Genomic DNA, 21,145 nt, shown 5'->3' with positions numbered 1-21,145 from the left:
AGACCGCACCACCCTCTGGAGAGCCCTGCGGTTGTGGGCGGTGCAGTTACCGTACCAGGCGGTGATACAGCCCGACAGAATGCTCTCAATTATGCATCTGTAAAAGTTAGTGAGGGTTTTTGGTGACAAGCCACATTTCTTCAGCCTCCTGAGGTTGAGGCTGAAGAAATGAGAGTATATTGTGTATATTGTGATAAATTGCAGGCCACACTACTTGCCCAGAGAGTTTTCAGCTATACTTTTCGTGGCTGTTTATTTAGCACCACAGACAGATGCTGGCACTAAGACCACACTCAGTCAGCTGTATAAGGAAATAAGCAAACAGGAAACCACTCACCCAGAGGCGGCGCTCCTAGTGGCCGGAGACTTTAATGCAGGGAAACTTAAATCAGTTCTACCAAATTTCTATCAACATGTGAAATGTGCAACCAGAGGGAAAAAAAATCCAGATCACCTGTACTCCACACACAGAGACGCGTACAAAGCTCTCCCTCACCCTCCATTTGGTAAATCCGACCACAACTCTATCCTCCTGATTCCTGCTTACAAGCAAAAATTAAAGCAGGAAGCACCAGTGACTCGGTCTATAAAAAAGTGGTCAGATGAAGCAGATGCTAAACTACAGGAGTGTTTTGCTATCACAGACTGGAACATGTTCCGGGATTCTTCCAATGGCATTGAGGAATACACCACATCAGTCACTGGCTTTATCAATAAGTGCATCGAGGACGTCGTTCCCACAGTGACTGTACGTACATACTCCAACCAGAAGCCATGGATCAAATCAAATCAAATTTTATTAGTCACATACACATGGTTAGCAGATGTTAATGCGAGTGTAGCGAAATGCTTGTGCTTCTAGTTCCGACAATGCAGTAATAACAACAAGTAATCTAACCTAACAATTCCACAACTATTACCTTATACACACAAGTGTAAAGGGATAAAGAATATGTACATAAAGATATATGAATGAGTGATGGTACAGAACGGCATAGGCAAGATGCAGTAGATGGTATAGAGTACGGTATATACATATGAGATGAGTACTGTAGGGTATGTAAACATAAAGTGGCATAGTTTAAAGTGGCTAGTGGTACTGTCAGGACCCGGTGCTAGAAACAGTCACTAAATCGGCAGAACCCAGAAGATGAGGCAGACACAGCAGTACTAGAGATGGTGGTTTAATAAAAAATAGATAACTTCCAAAATACAAAGAAAATCCACAAAGTGGTAAAAACAGCAAGGGAAAAAACAAACCTAAAAGACTAATCCAAAATACAAAAGAACAAAACCAGAGAACCTCTGGAAAATCCAACAAGAGAAAAATATATGTTCACAACAAGGCTTGGGCTGGGGCTGGGTGCTAACATACAAACACTGAGCAAGGAACTAAGGAACACACAGGGATTAAATACTAACAAGGGAACGACATACAGGTGCAAACAATAATAGAGCAAGGGAAAAACAAAAGGTACAAAAAAGGTGCAATGGGGACATCTAGTGACAAAAAACCAGAACAGTCCTGGCCAAAACCTGACAGAATCCCCCTCCTAGGAACGGCTCCTGACGTTCCTACCAGCCTTCTCAGGGTGGAGGGCCCTGAACTGACGAATGAGGTCAGGGTCCAGTATGTCCTTGGCAGGAACCCAGGAGCGCTCCTCGGGACCGTAGCCTTCCCAGTCCACCAGATACTGCCAGGACCGCTGCACCCGGCGGGAGTCCAGTATCCGGTGGACGGTATAAGCCGACTGGCCTCCGATGACACGGGGCGGAGGGGGAGGTCTGCCTGCCGGAATAAGGGGAGAAAAAACAACAGGTTTTAATAAAGAAATGTGAAATGTGGGATTGATTTTAAGGGATCTGGGTAAGTGCAGGCAAAAAGTAACGGGATTGACTCTCCTGGCAATCTTAAAGGGTCCGATGAATCTCTGGGACAGCTTGCGAGACTCCACCCGTAGCGGTAAGTTTTTTGTTGAGAGCCATACTCTCTGGCCGGGGTACAGGGTAGGACCGGGACGGCGACGTCTGTTGGCTTGTCGTTGGTACTGCTGAGAGGAACGCAGAAGATTAAGACGGGCCTTCTTCCACGTAAGCCGACAGCGTCTGATGAACCTCGAGGCTGAAGGCACTCTGACTTCTGCCTCCTGGTCCGGGAACAATAGAGGAGCATAGCCAAACTGACACTCGTGCGGGGATATACCAGTGGAGGAGGAGCACAAGGTGTTGTGCGCGTACTCAGCCCAAACAATGAAGGATGACCATGTGGATGGGTTGTTGGAAACCATACATCTGAGGGTGGTTTCCAGCTCCTGATTCATCCTCTCAGTTTGGCCGTTGGACTCCGGATGGTACCCTGAAGATAAACTGGCCGTGGCCCCTATGAGTTGGCAGAAGGCCTTCCAAAACCTTGAGGCGAACTGGGGACCTCTGTCGGAAACCATATCTTGCGGGATGCCAAAGATTCGGAACACATGGTTAATCACCAACTCAGCTGTTTCCTTGGCAGAAGGTAATTTGGTCAAGGGAACAAACCTGGCCGCCTTAGAAAACCTGTCGATGATGACTAGGATCGTAGTATTACCATGGGACGGAGGAAGGCCAGTAATAAAGTCCAGCGAGATATGGGACCAGGGTCGGTGGGGAATAGATAAAGGGTGAAGGAGTCCTTGAGGGCGGAGGTGAGAAGATTTGCCCTGGCAGCACACGGAACAGGCCTTGACGAAAGTGGCAACGTCTTCTTTTATGGTGGGCCACCAGAACTTACGCTGGATGAACTCCAAGGTGCGACCTACGCCCGGGTGACAGGTGAGGCGAGAGGAGTGCCCCCACAGAAGGACTTGGGACCTTGCTGCCTTGGGAACAAACAACCGATTAGCAGGACCTCCTCCAGGGCCCGGTTCGATGGCTTGAGCTTGTTTCACGGTATCCTCCACTTGCCACGAGATCGGAGCCACGATCTTAGCGGCAGGAAGAACAGTCATGTCAGTATCTTCTCGAATGGCAGGAGAGTAGACTCGTGACAAGGCATCCGGTTTGAGATTCTTCGACCCGGGTCTATAGGTGAGAATAAACTGGAATCGGCTGAAGAAAAGAGACCATCGAGCTTGTCTGGAGTTCAACCGCTTCGCCTGCTGGATATACTCCAGATTTTTGTGGTCCGTAAGCACTTGAAACGGTTGAGAAGCCCCCTCGAGCCAGTGTCTCCATTCCTTCAATGCCATCTTAACCGCTAGGAGTTCACGATCCCCCACATCGTAATTCCTCTCGGCCGGGGTAAGCCGGTGAGAGAAGAAGGCGCAAGGATGAAGCCTCTTGTCTTCACCCCTCTGAGACAGGACAGCTCCAACACCAACCTCTGATGCGTCTACCTCCACCACAAAAGGTTCATCCGCCGTCGGTAGTGTCAGGATGGGAGCAGAGAGGATGCGCTGCTTGAGTCCTTGGAAGGCCGTCTCAGCTTCTCTTCCCCACAGAAACCTTGTGTTGCCACCCTTGGTTAAAGCTGAGAGAGGGGCTGCCACCGAGCTGAAGTTCTTGATGAACTTGCGGTAGAAGTTAGTGAAGCCCAGGAAACGCTGAACTTCCTTAACGGACTTGGGGGTGGGCCAATCTGCTACCGCCCCTACCTTCTTGGGGTCCATCTGGACTCGACCGGGTTCCACTACAAATCCCAGGAACTGTACTCGAGAGGAATGGAATTCACACTTCTCCGGCTTAACGTACAAATGGCTGTCTAGGAGGCGTTTGAGCACTTGTCTGACATGCTTAGTGTGTTCTTGAAGGGAGCTCGAAAAGATGAGGATGTCATCCAAGTAAACAAACACGAAAATGTTAAGCATATCCCTAAGCACATCGTTTATGAGCGCTTGGAACACAGCCGGGGCGTTGGTCAGGCCGAAGGGCATCACCAAGTATTCGTAGTGACCAGTAGGCGTGTTGAAAGCGGTCTTCCACTCGTCACCGGGTTTGATCCGCACAAGATGGTATGCGTTCCGCAGGTCAAGCTTAGTGAAGACCACTGCTTCCTGGAGCAGCTCAAAGGCTGTGGCCATAAGGGGTAGCGGGTAGCGGTTACGGACGGTTATGGCATTAAGTCCCCGGTAGTCGATGCAAGGACGTAATCCCCCGTCTTTTTTGGCCACAAAGAAAAACCCTGCTCCCGCCGGCGAGGTGGATGGACGCATGAGGCCTGCTGCCAGAGCGTCCTTGATGTAGGTATCCATAGCAGCTCGTTCGGGAGGAGATAGGGAAAAGATCCGACCCCTGGGGGGGCAGGTGCCCGGAAACAGGTCGATGGGGCAATCGTAAGGTCTATGGGGTGGTAGTTTGGTGGCCCTCTGTTTGCTAAATACCGGTTTGAGGTCATGGTAACACTCGGGAACTCGGGACAGGTCGATGGATTCTAGAGACTCGGGAGGGGAACTCGGGGAACTTGGGAAGATACAAGTGGCTTGGCACGTAGGACCCCACTGCTTGATAGTGCCCACAGACCAGTCGATGTGAGGGTTATGGCTGTGAAGCCAGGGGTATCCAAGGACGAGAGGGAACTCGGAACACGAGGTCAGATGAAAGTTCATCACTTCCTGGTGTTGGGAAACTGAAAGACGCAAGGGGGTAGTGACACGAGTGACAAGTCCAGATCCCAAAGGGCTTCCATCCAACGTAGTAACCCTTATGGGGTCACTTAGAGGTTCAGAGGGAACGCCATTCTCCTTCGCCCAGACACCATCCATGAAGTTACCTGCGGCTCCAGAGTCTACCAAGGCTTGAAGGGGAAGCTCGTGGTTGTCCCAGGAAAGGGTAACTGGAATGAGCAGGCGGGAGTTGGATGGATGGGAGGAGGTTATGTTTCCCGTTACAGTCCTCCCAGGCCTGCACGGGAGAGTGCGTTTTCCCTGGAGCCCGGGACACGTGGAGAGGAAATGGCCCGGTTTGCCGCAATATAGACAGCATCGCTCCCTCATCCGGCGGTCTCTCTCAGCCTGGGAGATGCGTCCAACCTGCATGGGTTCCGGTGGAGTCAGCGGGGATAAAGGTGGAGACTCGGAGCTGGGACCGATAGGAGCTAGGGTGAGAGATCTACGGTTGAGCTCTCTCTCTCTGACGCTGGTCTATGCGTGAAGCCAACTTGATCAGGGACTCGAGGTTGTCCGGTGGTTCCCGAGTGGCCAGTTCATCTTGGATGGTGTCGGAAAGACCCTTCAAAAAGCACACTGTGAGCGCCTCGTCATTCCAGCCACTCGCTGCTGCCACCGTGCGGAACTGGATGGCATAGTCCGTCACGCTGCGCCGACCTTGGCGGAGAGTCAGGAGCTGTTTGGCTGAGTCAGGACCGCTGGTAGGACCTTGAAACACTCGCTTGAATTCTTCAGCAAAGGTAGAGTAGCTGGCACAGCAGGGACTTTGGGCATCCCACACAGCAGTAGCCCAGGCTAGGGCTTTTTCCGACAGCAGGGTGATGATATATGCTATCTTGGACCGGTCGGTGGGAAATGACGAGGGTTGCAGCTCGAAGGAGAGAGAACATTGGGTGAAAAACCCCTTACAACCACTCGGATCACCTGAGAACCGTTGGGGAGGCGGCAGACGAGGTTCAGCCAGGGGGTTAACTGCCACGGGCACTTGAATCTGATGAACTGGAGCAGAAGCGGTTGCAGGAGAAAGTTGATCAGAAATCTGCTTTATGGAAGTCATCATCTCCGACAGAAGTTGAGAATGTCCAGCCATTAAGGCCTCTTGCTGAACCAGAGCAGCTTCGTGACGTTGGACAGTCCCCTCGTGGTGGGACAGCATGGGAAAAAAGTCCTGGGTACTGGCTGCCTCTGGGTTCATTTTAATGGCTCAGTGTTTCTGTCAGGACCCGGTGCTAGAAACAGTCACTAAATCGGCAGAACCCAGAAGATGAGGCAGACACAGCAGTACTAGAGATGGTGGTTTAATAAAAAATAGATAACTTCCAAAATACAAAGAAAATCCACAAAGTGGTAAAAACAGCAAGGGAAAAAACAAACCTAAAAGACTAATCCAAAATACAAAAGAACAAAACCAGAGAACCTCTGGAAAATCCAACAAGAGAAAAATATATGTTCACAACAAGGCTTGGGCTGGGGCTGGGTGCTAACATACAAACACTGAGCAAGGAACTAAGGAACACACAGGGATTAAATACTAACAAGGGAACGACATACAGGTGCAAACAATAATAGAGCAAGGGAAAAACAAAAGGTACAAAAAAGGTGCAATGGGGACATCTAGTGACAAAAAACCAGAACAGTCCTGGCCAAAACCTGACAGGTACATGTATTACATAAAGATGGCAAGATGCAGTAGATGATATAGAGTACAGTATATACATATACATATGAGATGGGTAATGTAGGGTATGTAAACATTATATTAAGTGGCATTGTTTAAAGTGGCTAGTGGTACATTTTTACATAATTTCCATCAATTCCCATTTTTAAAGTGGCTGGAGTTGAGTCAGTATGTTGGCAGCGGCCGCTAAATGTTAGTGGTGGCTGTTTAACAGTCTGATGGCCTTGAGATAGAAGCTGTTTTTCAGTCTCTCGGTCCCTGCTTTGATGCACCTGTACTGACCTCGCCTTCTGGATGATAGCGGGGTGAACAGGCAGTGGCTTGGGTGGTTGTTGTCCTTGATGATCTTTATGGCCTTCCTGTGACATCGGGTGGTGTAGGTGTCCTGGAGGGCAGGTAGTTTGCCCCCGGTGATGCGTTCTGCAGACCTCACTACCCTCTGGAGAGCCTTACGGTTGTGGGCGGAGCAGTTGCCGTACCAGGCGGTGATACAGCCCGACAGGATGCTCTCGATTGTGCATCTGTAGAAGTTTGTGAGTGCTTTTGGTGACAAGCCGAATTTCTTCAGCCTCCTGAGGTTGAAGAGGCGCTATTGCGCCTTCTTCACCACACTGTCTGTGTGCGTGGACAATTTCAGTTTGTCGGTGATATGTACACCGAGGAACATAAAACTTTCCACGTTCTGCACTGCTGTCCCGTCGATTTGGATAGGGGGGGGTGCTCCCTTAAATGTAAATGTAATTGTATTATTTTAATCCCATAGACCGAGAACTAGAACACTTGCCAATGTCAGGCCGCCTCCAATGCCTCTATGTATTGTCAATATTTCAGTGCCCCCACTTTGAGTAACATCAACAGTGCTTTTAGACTAGCTAAGACCGTGGAACTGGAACTCTCAAATGGAATGTGGAATTCTGAATCAATAATGGATCCTTAGTGAAGTCTAAACCTACATTCGGAGCAGGGGTGCTGTGTTATTTCAGATGTGGTTAGTGAGAGCCCTGGTGGAGAGAGACATATGTAAATCAAAATATGGTTCCTTCCTCATATCCTTCTTTCATTAGCAAGAGAGAGGGAGAGAAAAGGAGAGAGCAGAGGTAGAGAGAGAGAGAAAGAGAAAGAGAGATGCTTCGTTGAGAGTAAGGCTTGAGTAGAACCCTGTAATGGCCTGCTACATTGACCTCTAGTCATTCAGCCCAGCCTAGTCAGAGTGCTAATATACACATACACTACGTAGGATGTCAACACACACCAAATAACGAAAGGTGCAAAACCTGTGGATAGAGTCGTAAACTTGACCGGCGTGTGCTGCTCCCCTCGTAGCCATTTCTGAGCGGAGGTGAGAGACAGGTTGGTGTTACCAAACAAAAAGAAGACAAATACTAATCATTACTTTCCAAATAGGCCTACAGTAAGTGAGACTCTGGCGTTCTTTTCACAATGCAAGATTGTTTGATGGGACTAGCGATATCAGACTGTAGAAAGCTAGCAATGTCTGCAACAAACAGCACTCCATTTGTGAGGAGAGAATGAGAGAAAAAGATCACAGGTACATCGTCACTGTGTGTGTGTATGTGTGTGTGTGTGTGTGTGTGTGTGTGTGTGTGTGTGTGTGTGTGTGTGTGTGTGTGTGTGTGTGTGTGTGTGTGTGTGTGTGTGTGTGTGTGTGTGTGTGTGTGTGTGTGTGTGTGTGTGTGTGTGTGTGTACTGATGAGTGTGTGTATCCACTGTTTGGCAGGACATCAGTCCACTTAGGGATATGTGTTACCTACTTGTGTCCTAATTGCTACTGCTAACACACAAGAGTGTTATTGTACGACAGTGAGTGTGCTACTGTACGACAGTGAGTGTGTTACTGTACGACAGTGAGTGTGTTATTGTACGACAGTGAGTGTGTTACTGTACGACAGTGAGTGTGCTACTGTACGACAGCGAGTGTGCTACTGTACGACAGCGAGTGTGTTACTGTACGACAGTGAGTGTGTTACTGTACGACAGTGAGTGTGTTACTGTACGACAGTGAGAGTGTTACTGTACGACAGTGAGTGTGTTACTGTACGACAGTGAGAGTGTTACTGTACGACAGTGAGTGTGTTACTGTACAACAGTGAGTGTGTTACTGTACGACAGTGAGTGTGTTACTGTACGAGAGTGAGTGTGTTACTGTACGACAGTGAGAGTGTTACTGTACGACAGTGAGTGTGTTACTGTACGACAGTGAGTGTGTTACTGTACGACAGTGAGTGTGTTACTGTACGAGAGTGAGTGTGTTACTGTACGAGAGTGAGTGTGTTACTCTATGACAGTGAGTGTTTGTGTTTCTAGACTAGGTGATACACATCACATCCTCTCCAAAGGGTTCCCCCAGGCCACAAAGGCTGATGTGTTTCCTATCCACTATCTTACACACGTGCACACACACGCACACTGGACAAACCCACATGTGACTGAATCTTATCACTCTATTTCTGTTGCTTGTTTACAGGACACTGATCTCCTGGACATTGCCTACATCAAGGACGCCAGGAATGGAAAATGCACAAAAACGCCAAAGGTAAGTCAGTCGGGCCAGTGATTTCTGCTCAGTGCACGATTCAATTAGATTCAGATGTACATCTGTGTATCTTAGACAAGCAGACCAATTCTGATCTTTTTTCCACTAATTCCACTAAAAAGATCACATCAGATCTTTTCCAGAACTGATCTGATTGGTCAAAAGACCAATTAGTGAAAAAAATATCAGAATTGGCCTTCCTGTCTAAACACAGCCTTATTGTCGTTCTGCCAAAAACTCAGTTCCAAAGTTTATAACAGGGCTTTATGAGAAATACTGGAAGACAGACGAGCAAATAGGATATAACAGGGCTTTATGAGAAATACTGGAAGACAGACGAGCAAATAGGATATAACAGGGCTTTATGAGAAATACTGGAAGACAGACGAGCAAATAGGATATAACAGGGCTTTATGAGAAATACTGGAAGACAGACGAGCAAATAGGATATAACAGGGCTTTATGAGAAATACTGGAAGACAGACGAGCAAATAGGATATAACAGGGCTTTATGAGAAATACTGGAAGACAGACGAGCAAATAGGATATAACAGGGCTTTATGAGAAATACTGGAAGACAGACGAGCAAATAGGATATAACAGGGCTTTATGAGAAATACTGGAAGACAGACGAGCAAATAGGATATAACAGGGCTTTATGAGAAATACTGGAAGACAGACGAGCAAATAGGATATAACAGGGCTTTATGAGAAATACTGGAAGACAGACAAGCAAATAGGATATATAACAGGGCTTTATGAGAAATACTGGAAGACAGACAAGCTAATAGGATATTTTTTTTGTTTTATGGAGGCTGGACAGGAATATGAGGTGAAAGAGGAAGAGAGAGACACGGCTCTGTTTGCTGTAGGGATCTGACACGGACATTTGAATATATCTGCAGATGGATACAGAACTGGATATCACTGTACAATGGTATGTGCGTGTGTACTCATTTGCACACAGAAATACCCCCAGATTAGTCAGATCTGCCAGACTGGCATTGGGAATAGTATAGAACAGAACAGAATATTTATTGTCTTGTCATTTTTACAAAGCAAATTCCTTTGCTATGCTCCAAAACCCTCGACACATAAACAGACAACATATAAACAAGCACTACTTCAAACGAGGCACAGCCTAGTGTTATTGAGCAATGTCATGGCCTTGGGTGTGTCTGAGTGTCTCATTCTGGCTACAGCTGCTACACCAGGAGTCAAGGAGACTTTGACATAACGACCGTTGGCACGAATCACTAATTGCTATGGTAAACAACAACATATTAAATTGTAGTATTTGGATGGAATGGACCTTTGTGATGCTCTCCTTCTAAGAGCAGACTGAAGAGCAGACAGCCTGCTAATGATGCATCCCAACACACTGGCAGCTGTTGCTTTTGATGCCAAACTGAATTTGAGTTGGTTGTGACCAATCTCATAGGAATATGTACGCATTCTCACATTGGCAAACTATCTGCAACCGTCAGAGAATCTGTCAGGCATATTTGGGGACAATTCCAGGCCAAATATAGAATTCTCTATGGCTCTCTGGCCATTCATGTCTCACTTTAAAGGTGCAATATGCAAAAATCGCTCCACCATTTCCTGGTTACAAAAATTCGAATAGTTCGCCTAATTTCAGTTTATGTGACAAAACAAGCAGTGCAGATAATCATTGTATTATCTAAACCGCTGTGAAATATATTTTCAATAACCAAAAATAGTATTTTCAGCTGGTGTACAAAACCGGAAGTAAGAGACGCAAAAACTAAACTAAAGAACGGGAAGCATAGAAATAGCTTACATAGAACAGGTCTACCACTTCTTAGACTTGCTTTCAATGAGTTTGACAGATCTATAACTGACATTTCTATGTGAATTTGGTCAGGTCACCCGAAAAGTTAAATATTGCAGCTTTAATCAATCAAATTTATATATAAAGCCCTTCTTACGTCAGCTGATGTCACAAAGTGTACAGAAACCCAGCCTAAAACCCCAAACAGCAAGCAATGCAGGTGTAGAAGCACAGTGGCTAAGAAAAACTCACTAGAAAGGCCAGAACCTAGGAAGAAAACAAGAGAGGAACCAGGCTATGAGAGGTGGCCAGTCCTCTTCTGGCTGTGCCGGGTGGAGATTATAACAGAACATGGCCAAGATGTTCAAATGTTCATAGATGACCAGCAGGGTCAAATAATAATAATCACAGTGGTTGTCGAGGGTGTAACAGGTCAGCACCTCAGGAGTAAATGTCAGTTAGCTTTTCATAGCCGATCATTAAGAGTTTCACTACCGCTCCTGCTGTTTCTAGAGAGTTGAAAACAGCAGGTCTGGGACAGGTAGCACGTCCGGTGAACAGGTCAGGGTTCCACAGCCACATGCAGAACAGTTGAAACTGGAGCAGCAGCACGGCCAGGTGGACTGGGGACAGCAAGGAGTCATCAGGTCAGGTAGTCCTGAGGCATGGTCCTAGGGCTCAGGTCCTCCGAGAGAGAGAGAGAGAAAGAAAGAGAGAGAGAATTAGAGAGAGCATACTTAAATTCACACAGGACACCGGATAAGACAGGAGAAATACTCCAGATATAGCAGACTGACCCTAGCCCCCGACACAAACTACTGCAGCATAAATACTGGAGGCTGAGACAGGAGGGGTCGGGAGACACTGTGGCCCCATCTGACGATACCACCGGACAGGGCAAACCAAGGAGGATATAACCCGACCCACTTTGCCAAAGCACAGCCCTCACACCATTAGAGGGATATCAACAGACCACCAAATTACTACCCGGAGACAAGGCTGAGTATAGCCCATGAAGATCTCCTCCACCGGACAGGAAGATCACGTCAGTGACTCAACCCACTCAAGTTGAGTAAAGCGGATAAAGCCTGGCACGATGTGACTCCCCCCTCCTTTCACTCAGCTCTTCACATGCACACAACCTCTAGCCAGGCAGTGTTGCAGCGCGAGGTAGAGTAGACTATATAGGATTTGTAGTTCTTTGACTTTGTGCAATAAATTTACTAGCTATGAAACAAAAAGGCGGAAATACTTTGAAAACAGCTACTGCAACATTTATTTTACTATACATGTGATCATACTTGACTATTTTTATTCACAAATGTGAGTGAAATGCTTGCATAGTGGATCCCTGACAGACCAGCCAACGTGGCTAGTGAAATAGACATCTTACCCACCAATGCCAAAATCTACCCGCATTTGGCAGGTGGTTGGTGTTCATTTTAGGCCCTGCTTCTGAGGATGTATTCTAAACTGCTGAGAGGAGACACTGAACCTCCTGAGGATGTATTCTAAACTGCTGAGAGGAGACACTGAACCTCCTGAGGATGTATTCTAAACTGCTGAGAGGAGACACTGAACCTCCTGAGGATGTATTCTAAACTGCTGAGAGGAGAGACACTGAACCTCCTGAGGATGTATTCTAAACTACTGAGAGGAGACACTGAACCTCCTGAGGATGTATTCTAAACCACTGAGAGGAGACACTGAACCTCCTGAGGATGTATTCTAAACTGCTGAGAGGAGACACTGAACCTCCTGAGGATGTGTTCTAAACTGCTGAGAGGAGACACTGAACCTCCTGAGGATGTATTCTAAACTGCTGAGAGGAGACACTGAACCACTAAAATATATTACCATGGGAAGGGTCAGATGGATACCAGTAGACAGCTATTACCGTGAGGTCAGAGAGGGGATGGGGAGGCTACAAAGGAGAAGGAGTGGATGGAGAGGAGAGGGAATAAGAGGATTAAGGGAAGGAGAGGAAGAAATTGAGGCAGAGGGAGAGATATGTGAGAGAGAAAGAATCAACAAGCAATAATCAGAGATAATACCAGTGAGTTATTGATGCTCTGCACTGCACTGCACATACACTACATGACCAAAAGTATGTGGACACCTGCTCGTCAAACATCTCTTCCACAATCACCTGCTCGTCGAACATCTCATTTAAAAATCATGGGCATTAATATGGAGTTGGTCCCCCCTTTGCTGCTATAACAGCCTCCACTCTTCTGGGAAGGCTTTCCACTAGATGTTGGTACAGTGCTGCTGGGACTTGCGTCCATTCAGCCACAAGAGCATATTGTTTGGCAATTAGGCCTGGTTCTCAGTCGGCATTCCAATTCATCCCAAATGTGTTTGATGGGGTTGAGGTCAGGGTTCTGTGCAGGCCAGTCAATATCTTCCACACCGTTCTCAACAAACCATTTCTGTATTGACCTTGTTTTGTGCACGGGGGCATTGTCATGCTGAAACAGGAAACGGCTATCCCCAAACTGTTGCCACAAAGTTGGAAACACAGAATCATGTAGAATGTCATTGTAAGCTGTTGCGTTAAGATTACCCTTCACTGGAACTAAGGGGCCTAGCCCTTACCAAGAAAACAGCCCCAGACCATTATTCCTCTTCCACCAAACTTTACAGTTGGTACTATGCATTGGGGCAGGTAGCGTTCTCCTGGCATCTGCCAAACCCAGATTTGTCCGAATGCCAGATGGTGAAGCGTGATTCATCATTCCAGAGAACGAGTGTCCACTGCTCCAGAGTCCAATGGCGGCGAGCTTTACACCACTCCAGCCGCCGCTTGGCATTGTGCATGGTGATCTTAGGCTTGTGTGCAGCTGCATGGCCATGGAAACCCACTTCATGAAGATCCCTGATGAACAGTTCTTGTGCTGATGTTGCTCCCAGAGGCAGTTTGGAACTTGGTAGTGAGTGTCGCTATGTGCTTCTGCACTCGCCGTTCCCATTTTGTGAGCATCTGTGGCCTACCACTTCGATGCTGACCGGTGCATTTCTAGCAGAAATTTGATGAACTGACTTGTTGGAAAGGTGGTATCTTATGACGGTGCCACATTGAAAGTCACTGAGCTCTTCAGTAAGGCCATTCTACTGCCAATGTTTGTCTATGGAAATTGCATGGCTGTGTGCTCGATTTTATACACCTGTCAGCAACGGGTGTGGCTGAAATAGCCGAATCCTCTAGTTTGAAGGGTTGTGCAGCTACAGTATATAGTGTACCTGTAGGGCCGTGGTTTGAATCCTAAGTGATCTCTCTTTCAGATTATCAAGGATTTTTGCGAAAATGCTTTAAGCATTTGTAAGGATTTGTCGGGGTATGTCATTGACTGCAGAGGCAAAGGAGAATTTTAAATATTATACAATTCAATTATAACTGATGAAGACACAAGGGCGTGTACTGTGTGTGTTTGTGTGTAAGTGTGTGTGTGTGTGTGTGTGTGTGTGCGTGCGTGCGTGCGTGCGTGTGTGTGTGTGTGTGTGTGTGTGTGTTTGTTTTTGGTGACAAGCCGAATTTCTTCAGCCTCCTGAGGTTGAAGAGTCGCTGCTGTGCCTTCTTCACCACACTGTCTGTGTGGGTGGACCATTTCAGTTTGTCCGTGATGTGTACGCCGAGAAACTGAAATCTTTCCACCCTCTCCACTACTGTCTCGTCAATGTGGATAGGGGGCAGCTCCCTCTGCTGTTTTCTGAAGTCCACGATCATCTCCTATGTTTTGTTGACATTGAGTGTGAGTTTATTTTCCTGACACCACACTTCGAGGGCCCTCACCTCCTCCCTTTACGCCGTCTCGTCATTGTTGGTAATCAAGCCTACCACTGTAGTGTCGTCTGCAAACTTGATGATTGAGTTGGAGGCGTGCATGGCCACACAGTCATGGGTGTACAGGGAGTACAGGAGAGGGCTGAGAAATCACCCTTGTGGGGCCCCAGTGTTGAGGATCAGTGGGGTGGAGATGTTGTTACCTACCCTCACCACCTGGGGGCGGCCCGTCAGGAAGTCCAGGACCCAGTTGCACAGGGCGGAGTCGAGACCCAGGGTCTCGAGCTTAGTGACGAGTTTGGAGGGTATTATGTTGTTAAATGCTGAGCTGTAGTCGATGAACAGCATTCTTACATAGGTATTCCTCTTGTCCAGATGGGTTAGGGCAGTGTGCAGTGTGATTGCGATTGCGTCGTCTGTGGACCTATTGGGGCGGTAAGCAAATTGGAGTGGGTCTAGGGTGTCAGGTAGGGTGGAGGTGATATGGTCCTTGACTAGTCTCTCAAAGCACTTCATGATAGTGTTCTTGGGAACACTAACATGGTGGCCCTCTTGAAGCATGTGGGAATAGCAGACTGGGATAAGGATTGATTGAATATGTCTGTAAACAAGCCAGCAAGCTGGTGTGTTTGAGTCTCTACCTCTACCTCATCCTCTACTGTACCTCTGCTTGTACCTCTATCTCAGCCTCATCCTCATTATACAAATCCTCCTTTTACAATAAAGAACAGCAAAGTCCCTGCTTCTATTATGGAAGGACACAGGGTAGATAAAAACATATTTGTATTTATTCAACAAGGCCAGTCCCATTGAGACAGAGAGAGCCCTGGCCAAGAGGCAACATCACTAGCACCCTAACAAATGTTTGTTTTTTAAATTATAAATAGGTTATTATGTGGGTTTGTGGGTTACTTTAATGTCCCTCAAGATGAGTGGCGTCATCTCAGACAACAGCTAGATGTAGCAGACAGACAGAGCCAGCCCGACACAGTGTTGATGTGAGATGGGCTGTTGTGTAGTTAATGAAGGTCAGATGTGTCTAAACAGGCTTGCCAGGGATTTCACGGCTGTGTTGTCTACGTCTGGGATCTGTTTCTTACAGACACAGGCCCGCCTGGTCAGTACTGATGGAAATGCCAGGGGTATAGAAACATAGAATCTGACGATTCTATATTCTTTGTGATTAAGAACCATGTATGTTCTATAACAAACAGGTGAGGTAGGAACGCCAGAGACTTGTTCATTTCAACAAGACACAACATATGTAGCATTGCATATAGAAAAGTAAAACAGAATGCTGACGATTCCATATTCTTCATAACAGACAACTGCTTGTGTTCATTGTTTGGTATACAGTGGCTTGCGAAAGTATTCACCCCCTTGGCATTTTTCCTATTTTGTTGCCTTACAACCTGAAATTAAAATTGATTTTTGGGGGTTTGTATCATTTGATTTACACAACATGCCTACCACTTTGAAGATGCAAAATATTTTTTATTGTGAAACAAGCAAGAAATAAGACAAAAAAACGGAAAACTTGAGCATGCATAACTATTCACCCCTCCAAAGTCAATACTTTGTAGCGCAACCTTTTGCCGCAATTACAGCTGCAAGTCTCTTGGGGTATGTCTCTATAGGCTTGGCACATCTAGCCACTGGGATCTTTGCCAATTCTTCAAGGCAAAACTGCTCCAGCTCCAGCAAGTTGGATGGGTTCCGCTGATGTACAGCAATCTTTAAGTCATACCACAGATTCTCAATTGGATTGAGGTCTGGGCTTTGACTAGGCCAATCCAAGACATTTAAATGTTTCCCCTTATACCACTTGAGTGTTGCTTCATCAGTATGCTTAAGGTCATTGTCCTGCTGGAAGATGAACCTCCGTCCCAGTCTCAAATCTCTGGAAGACTGAAACAGGTTTCCCTCAAGAATTTACTTGTATTTAGCACCATCCATCATTCCTTCAAATTTGACCAGTTTCCCAGTCCTTGCTGATGAAAAACATCCCCACAGCATGATGCAGCCACCACCATGCTTCACTGCGGGGATGGTGTTCTCAGGGTGATGAGAGGTGTTGGGTTGCGCCAGACATAGCGTTTTCCTTGATGACCAAAAAGCTCAATTTTAGTCTCATCTGACCAGAGTACCTTCTTCCATATGTTTGGGGAGTCTCCCACATGCCTGTTGGCGAACACCAAACATGTTTGCTTATTTTCTTCTGGCCACTCTTCCGTAAAGCCCAGCTCTGTTGAGTGTACGTCTTAAAGTGGTCCTATGGACAGATACTCCAATCTCCTCTGTGGAGCTTCGCAGCTCCTTCACGGTTATCTTTGGTCTCTTTGTTGCCTCTCTGATTAATGCCCTAGTTGTCTGGTCCATGAGTTTTGGTGGGCGGCCCTCTCTTGGCAGGTTTGTTGTGGTGCCATATTCTTTCCATTTTTAATAATGGATTTAATGGTGCTCCGTGGGATGTTCAAAGTTTCTGATATTTTTTATAACCCAACCCTGATCTGTACTTCTCCACAACTTTGTCCATGACCTGTTTGGAGAGCTCCTTGGTCTTCATAGTGCTGCTTGCTTGGTGGTGCCCCTTGCTTAGTGGTGTTGCAGACTCTGGGGCCTTTCAGAACAGGTGTATATATACCGAGATCATATGACAGATCATGTGATCTTAGATTGCACACAGGTGGACTTTATTTAACTAATTATGTGACTTCTGAATGTAATTGGTTGCATTTTTTTTTTTAAATAAACAAGTATTTTTTTTCATTTCACTTCACCAATTTGGACTATTTTGTGTATGTCCATTACATGAAATTCAAATAAAATCCATTTAAATTACAGGTTGTAATGCAACAAAATAGGAAAAACGCCAAGGGGGGTGAATACTTTTGCAAGGCACTGTATCTTTAGCTACAGTGCCTTCAGAAATAATTACAAAGTGGGATTAAAATGGATTTAATTTAACAATCTTCACAAAATACTATGTAATGTCAAAGTGAAAGAAATATTAATGAGAAAAATAAAACACTAATATATCTCGATAAGATAAATATTCAACCCCCTGAGTCAATACATGTTAGAATCACCTTTCTGGGTAAGTCTCTAAGAGATTTTCGTACCTGGAATTGGGAAACATTTGCCTATTATTCTTTTCAAAATAATTCATGTTCTGTCACATTTGTTGTTGATCATTGCTAAACAGCCATTTTCAGGTTTCCATAGATTTTCAAGCAGATTTAAGTCAAAACTGTAACACGTCAACTCCAGCGTAGATTTGGCCTTGTGTTTTAGGTCATTATCCTGCTGAAAGGAGGATAATGCATCTCCCAGTGTCTGGTGGCAAACAGACTGAACCAGGTTTTCCTAGAAGATTTTGCCTGTGCTTTGCTCCATTCCGTTTCTTCTTTATCCTGAAAAACTCTCCAGTCCCTAAAGATTATAAACATACCCATAACATGATGCAGCCACCACTATGCTTGTAAATATGTAGAGTGGTACTCAGTAATGTGTTGTATTGGATTTGACCTGAACATAACACTTTGTATTTAGGACAAAAAACGAAATGCTTTGCCACATTATTTTGCAGTATTACTTTAGTTGCCAACATGATGCATGTTTTGGAATATTTTTATTCTGTACAGGCTTCCTTCTTTTCACTCTGTCAATTAGGTTAGTATTGGGAAGTAACTACAGTGCAATGTTGTTGATCCATCCTCAGTTTTCTCCTATCACAGTCATTAAACTCTGTAACTGTTTTAATGAAACCCTGAGCGGTTTCCTTACTCTCCGGTAACTGAGTTAGGAAGGAAATCTGTATCTTTGTAGTGACTGGGTGTATTGATACACCATCCAAACTGTAATTCATAACTTCACCATGCTCAAAGAGATATTCAATATCTGCTTTTTTCTTTACACATCTACCTGGTCTTTGTGGTTGAATCTATGTTTGAAATTCACTGCTCAACTGAGGGACCATACAGATAATTGTATGTGTGGGGTACAGAGATGAGGTACTCATTCAAAAATCATGTTAAAGACTATTATTGCACACAGAGTGAGTCCATGCAACTTATTATAACTTGTTAAGCACATGTTTTACTCCTGAAGTTATTTAGGCTTGCTGTGTCAAAGGGGTTCAATACTTATTGACTCAAGATATTTCAGCTTTTCATTTTTAATTAATTTCCACTTTGATTTTATGGGGTATTGCGTGTAGGCCGGTGACAAAAAAAAATCTCTATTTAATCCATTTTAAATTAAGTCTGTTATTAGACCAGATTACAGTTGAGAGGGAACTGGCTGTTCCTGTCCTCGCCACTCACAAAAAAAATTCTCTAAACCTCATAACTTAATTCTCATAATTTGATTCTCATAACTTGATCTTTCTAACTTGATCATCATAGCTTGATCCACATTACTAGATCCTCATAACTTCCTCTTCATAACAAAATTCTTTTAACTTAATTCTGATTTCCCAATTGTATAACTTCATAACGTTATCTACCTCCATAACTTCTCCAACATTCAATATTAAGTCATTGTTCTTCCTCTATGAAACACATGTATTTTTCCCTCCCATGGGGGGAATCATTCTGACTGCTCCCAGGGAACCAGATAGACACACTATAGGAAGATTAACACTTGAACCGCTGGGCCGCGAGGGACACCCTTCAAGCGAAAGAGCAGTCATTCTGACTGCAACATTCTAAAAGTGTAATTCATATATTTCATATATGCAATCGCAAAAATAATAATTTGGTTGTGTTTATGAAGGCCTTGGGTAACAGTAGAATACGATTTTTATTTTATCTCAAATAACACAACAGCATTTTCATTCGTTTATGTTACTGTAGGCTATACGTTTTTTTTTTTTAATAACAAACTTCAAGTGATCAATAAATTGTATTTGTGGAGTGCCTTTGTTACAAGAATGAAACAGAAAGCATGTGTTGGAACACGATAACAGTTTATTTTTTATAACAACAAAATAAATATAATTATAAGCACCAAGTGGCCTTGATAAATAGTGAAACTCGGCATAAAAACAATAATGGCATTATAATGAATATAAGTGGCAATATGACAGCAGTCAAAACAAATTAAATTATTGTCAGCGTGTGCTTATATTGTGTGCGTTTTCACTCAATGGCATGTTGGATTTCATATAGCTGGTATCCCTTGTCCTAACACTTGACAACACATTTGACACACTTTGTTTGGTTGTAGTGCATAATAGTTTCCGGTTTTCGCTTAATTGTGTTCCCGTTGTCTTGTTATTCTTTGTGGAGTACAACGCCTGTGCACGTGCCTTATTTTGCGCAGAGGGAGGCAGTTCCCGTCTCACTTTGTTCATGGTGACAGCCAAACTTGTTTTCTTTGCAAGCAAATTGTTCGCCGATGGCAGTGTAGTTAAGAAATTGTCCATGGTAAGATGTCTCCCCTTGCCAAAGTAAGGTCTCCGACACTCGTGCACCTGCTGCTGACCAATGTGGATATTTTCCCAGATATTGAAAGCCGTTCAACATGTACAATTGCGCTCGCTCTCACTGTGTAGCCTACTCCAGGTAGGTCAGAGTAGACTGATAAGACTGCTTGGATTCGGTGGACTGATATTGGGTACATGCCATTTTAAGATTATAATTAGAGTGGATCAGTACAATAGAATGGCCCGCCCTGTTCTTCATTCACAATTGGTGATTACATAATTATGCGTCGTTGGCTTCCCACTCACCCATTCTCCCCCTTTCTCCCCATCATACTTTACTTCATTTATTTAATCTGTTGTTATACATGATGTGTGAAATTAATTTCGGTATAGTTTCGAAGCAATTATCTGGGTGATTATCAGCGGGGCACTTTCAACTGTCGGAAGAGGCCCTAAAGTCGGGAGAAGGAGGGGCAACTGGGAAACAATTCAAAAAAATGACATGCCCTCCTAAAACTGGTTAGAACTCCAGTTCTGTTTGTGATAAAGATTCTAACAACGACAGTGTGTTATATAGACGTATTAAGGAAAAGTCAAGGATGGAGGAGGGCAAGACTTTAAAAATGTCAGGGTAATACAAATGTGTTTGACTGTTTTAGCGGTTCTAGTGTTAAAAGACATCAGCCACAATCGAGTCCAGGACGGCTTTGACTTTCATGGACAGGAATTGTTCTTTCTTAGAAAAAGCGCAGGAGAAAAGCATTCAGTCTTTCAGTAGGGCGCTGTGCATCCGCTAGGTCATCATGACAGGCTTGCTATTTCTCCATGTTTATGTTTAGTAAACCCAAACCACTTCTGTACGTGTCATCTCAGTTACACTTATAGAAATATCATCTCATTGAAGTACTCTTTCAAGATGTTCTTGCTATAAAGCTAACCTAACCTCACTGACATGTGTTGTTCCAACAAGATCTCACAGTCTCACGTTAGAATTAGACATTTTATTTATTTATTTATTTTACCGTTATTTTACCAGGTAAGTTGACTGAGAACACGTTCTCATTTGCAGCAACGACCTGGGGAATAGTTACAGGGGAGAGGAGGGGGATGAATGAGCCAATTGTAAACTGGGGATTATTAGGTGACCGTGATGGTTGAGGGCCAGATTGGGAATTTAGCCAGGACACCGGGGTTAACACCCCTACTCTTACGATAAGTGCCATGGGATCTTTAATGACCTCAGAGAGTCAGGACACCCGTTTAACG

General features: G+C 45.0%; 1 protein-coding gene across 6 annotated transcripts in view; it reads left to right on the top strand.

Moving 5' to 3' along the window:
• The window catches only part of LOC139582700 (1-phosphatidylinositol 4,5-bisphosphate phosphodiesterase beta-1-like), a 234,110-nt gene that overhangs the window by 62,091 nt on the left and 150,874 nt on the right, over window positions 1–21,145 (top strand). For all 6 annotated transcript variants that reach the window (XR_011676403.1, XM_071412939.1, XM_071412938.1 and 3 more), the window contains exon 3: window positions 8,804–8,872. Coding sequence is in view for 5 of the 6 variants with exons in the window: in XM_071412939.1 (XP_071269040.1) it covers window positions 8,804–8,872 (69 nt within the window). In the remaining variant the exon portion in view is untranslated. The remainder of the gene's footprint in view (window positions 1–8,803; window positions 8,873–21,145) is intronic.

This window comes from Salvelinus alpinus, chromosome 8, assembly GCF_045679555.1.
Source record: "Salvelinus alpinus chromosome 8, SLU_Salpinus.1, whole genome shotgun sequence".
In the NCBI taxonomy this organism is placed as follows: domain Eukaryota; kingdom Metazoa; phylum Chordata; class Actinopteri; order Salmoniformes; family Salmonidae; genus Salvelinus; species Salvelinus alpinus.
The sequence above is the reverse complement of the archived record's forward strand: the minus strand, read 5'-3'. Positions and strand labels throughout refer to the sequence as shown.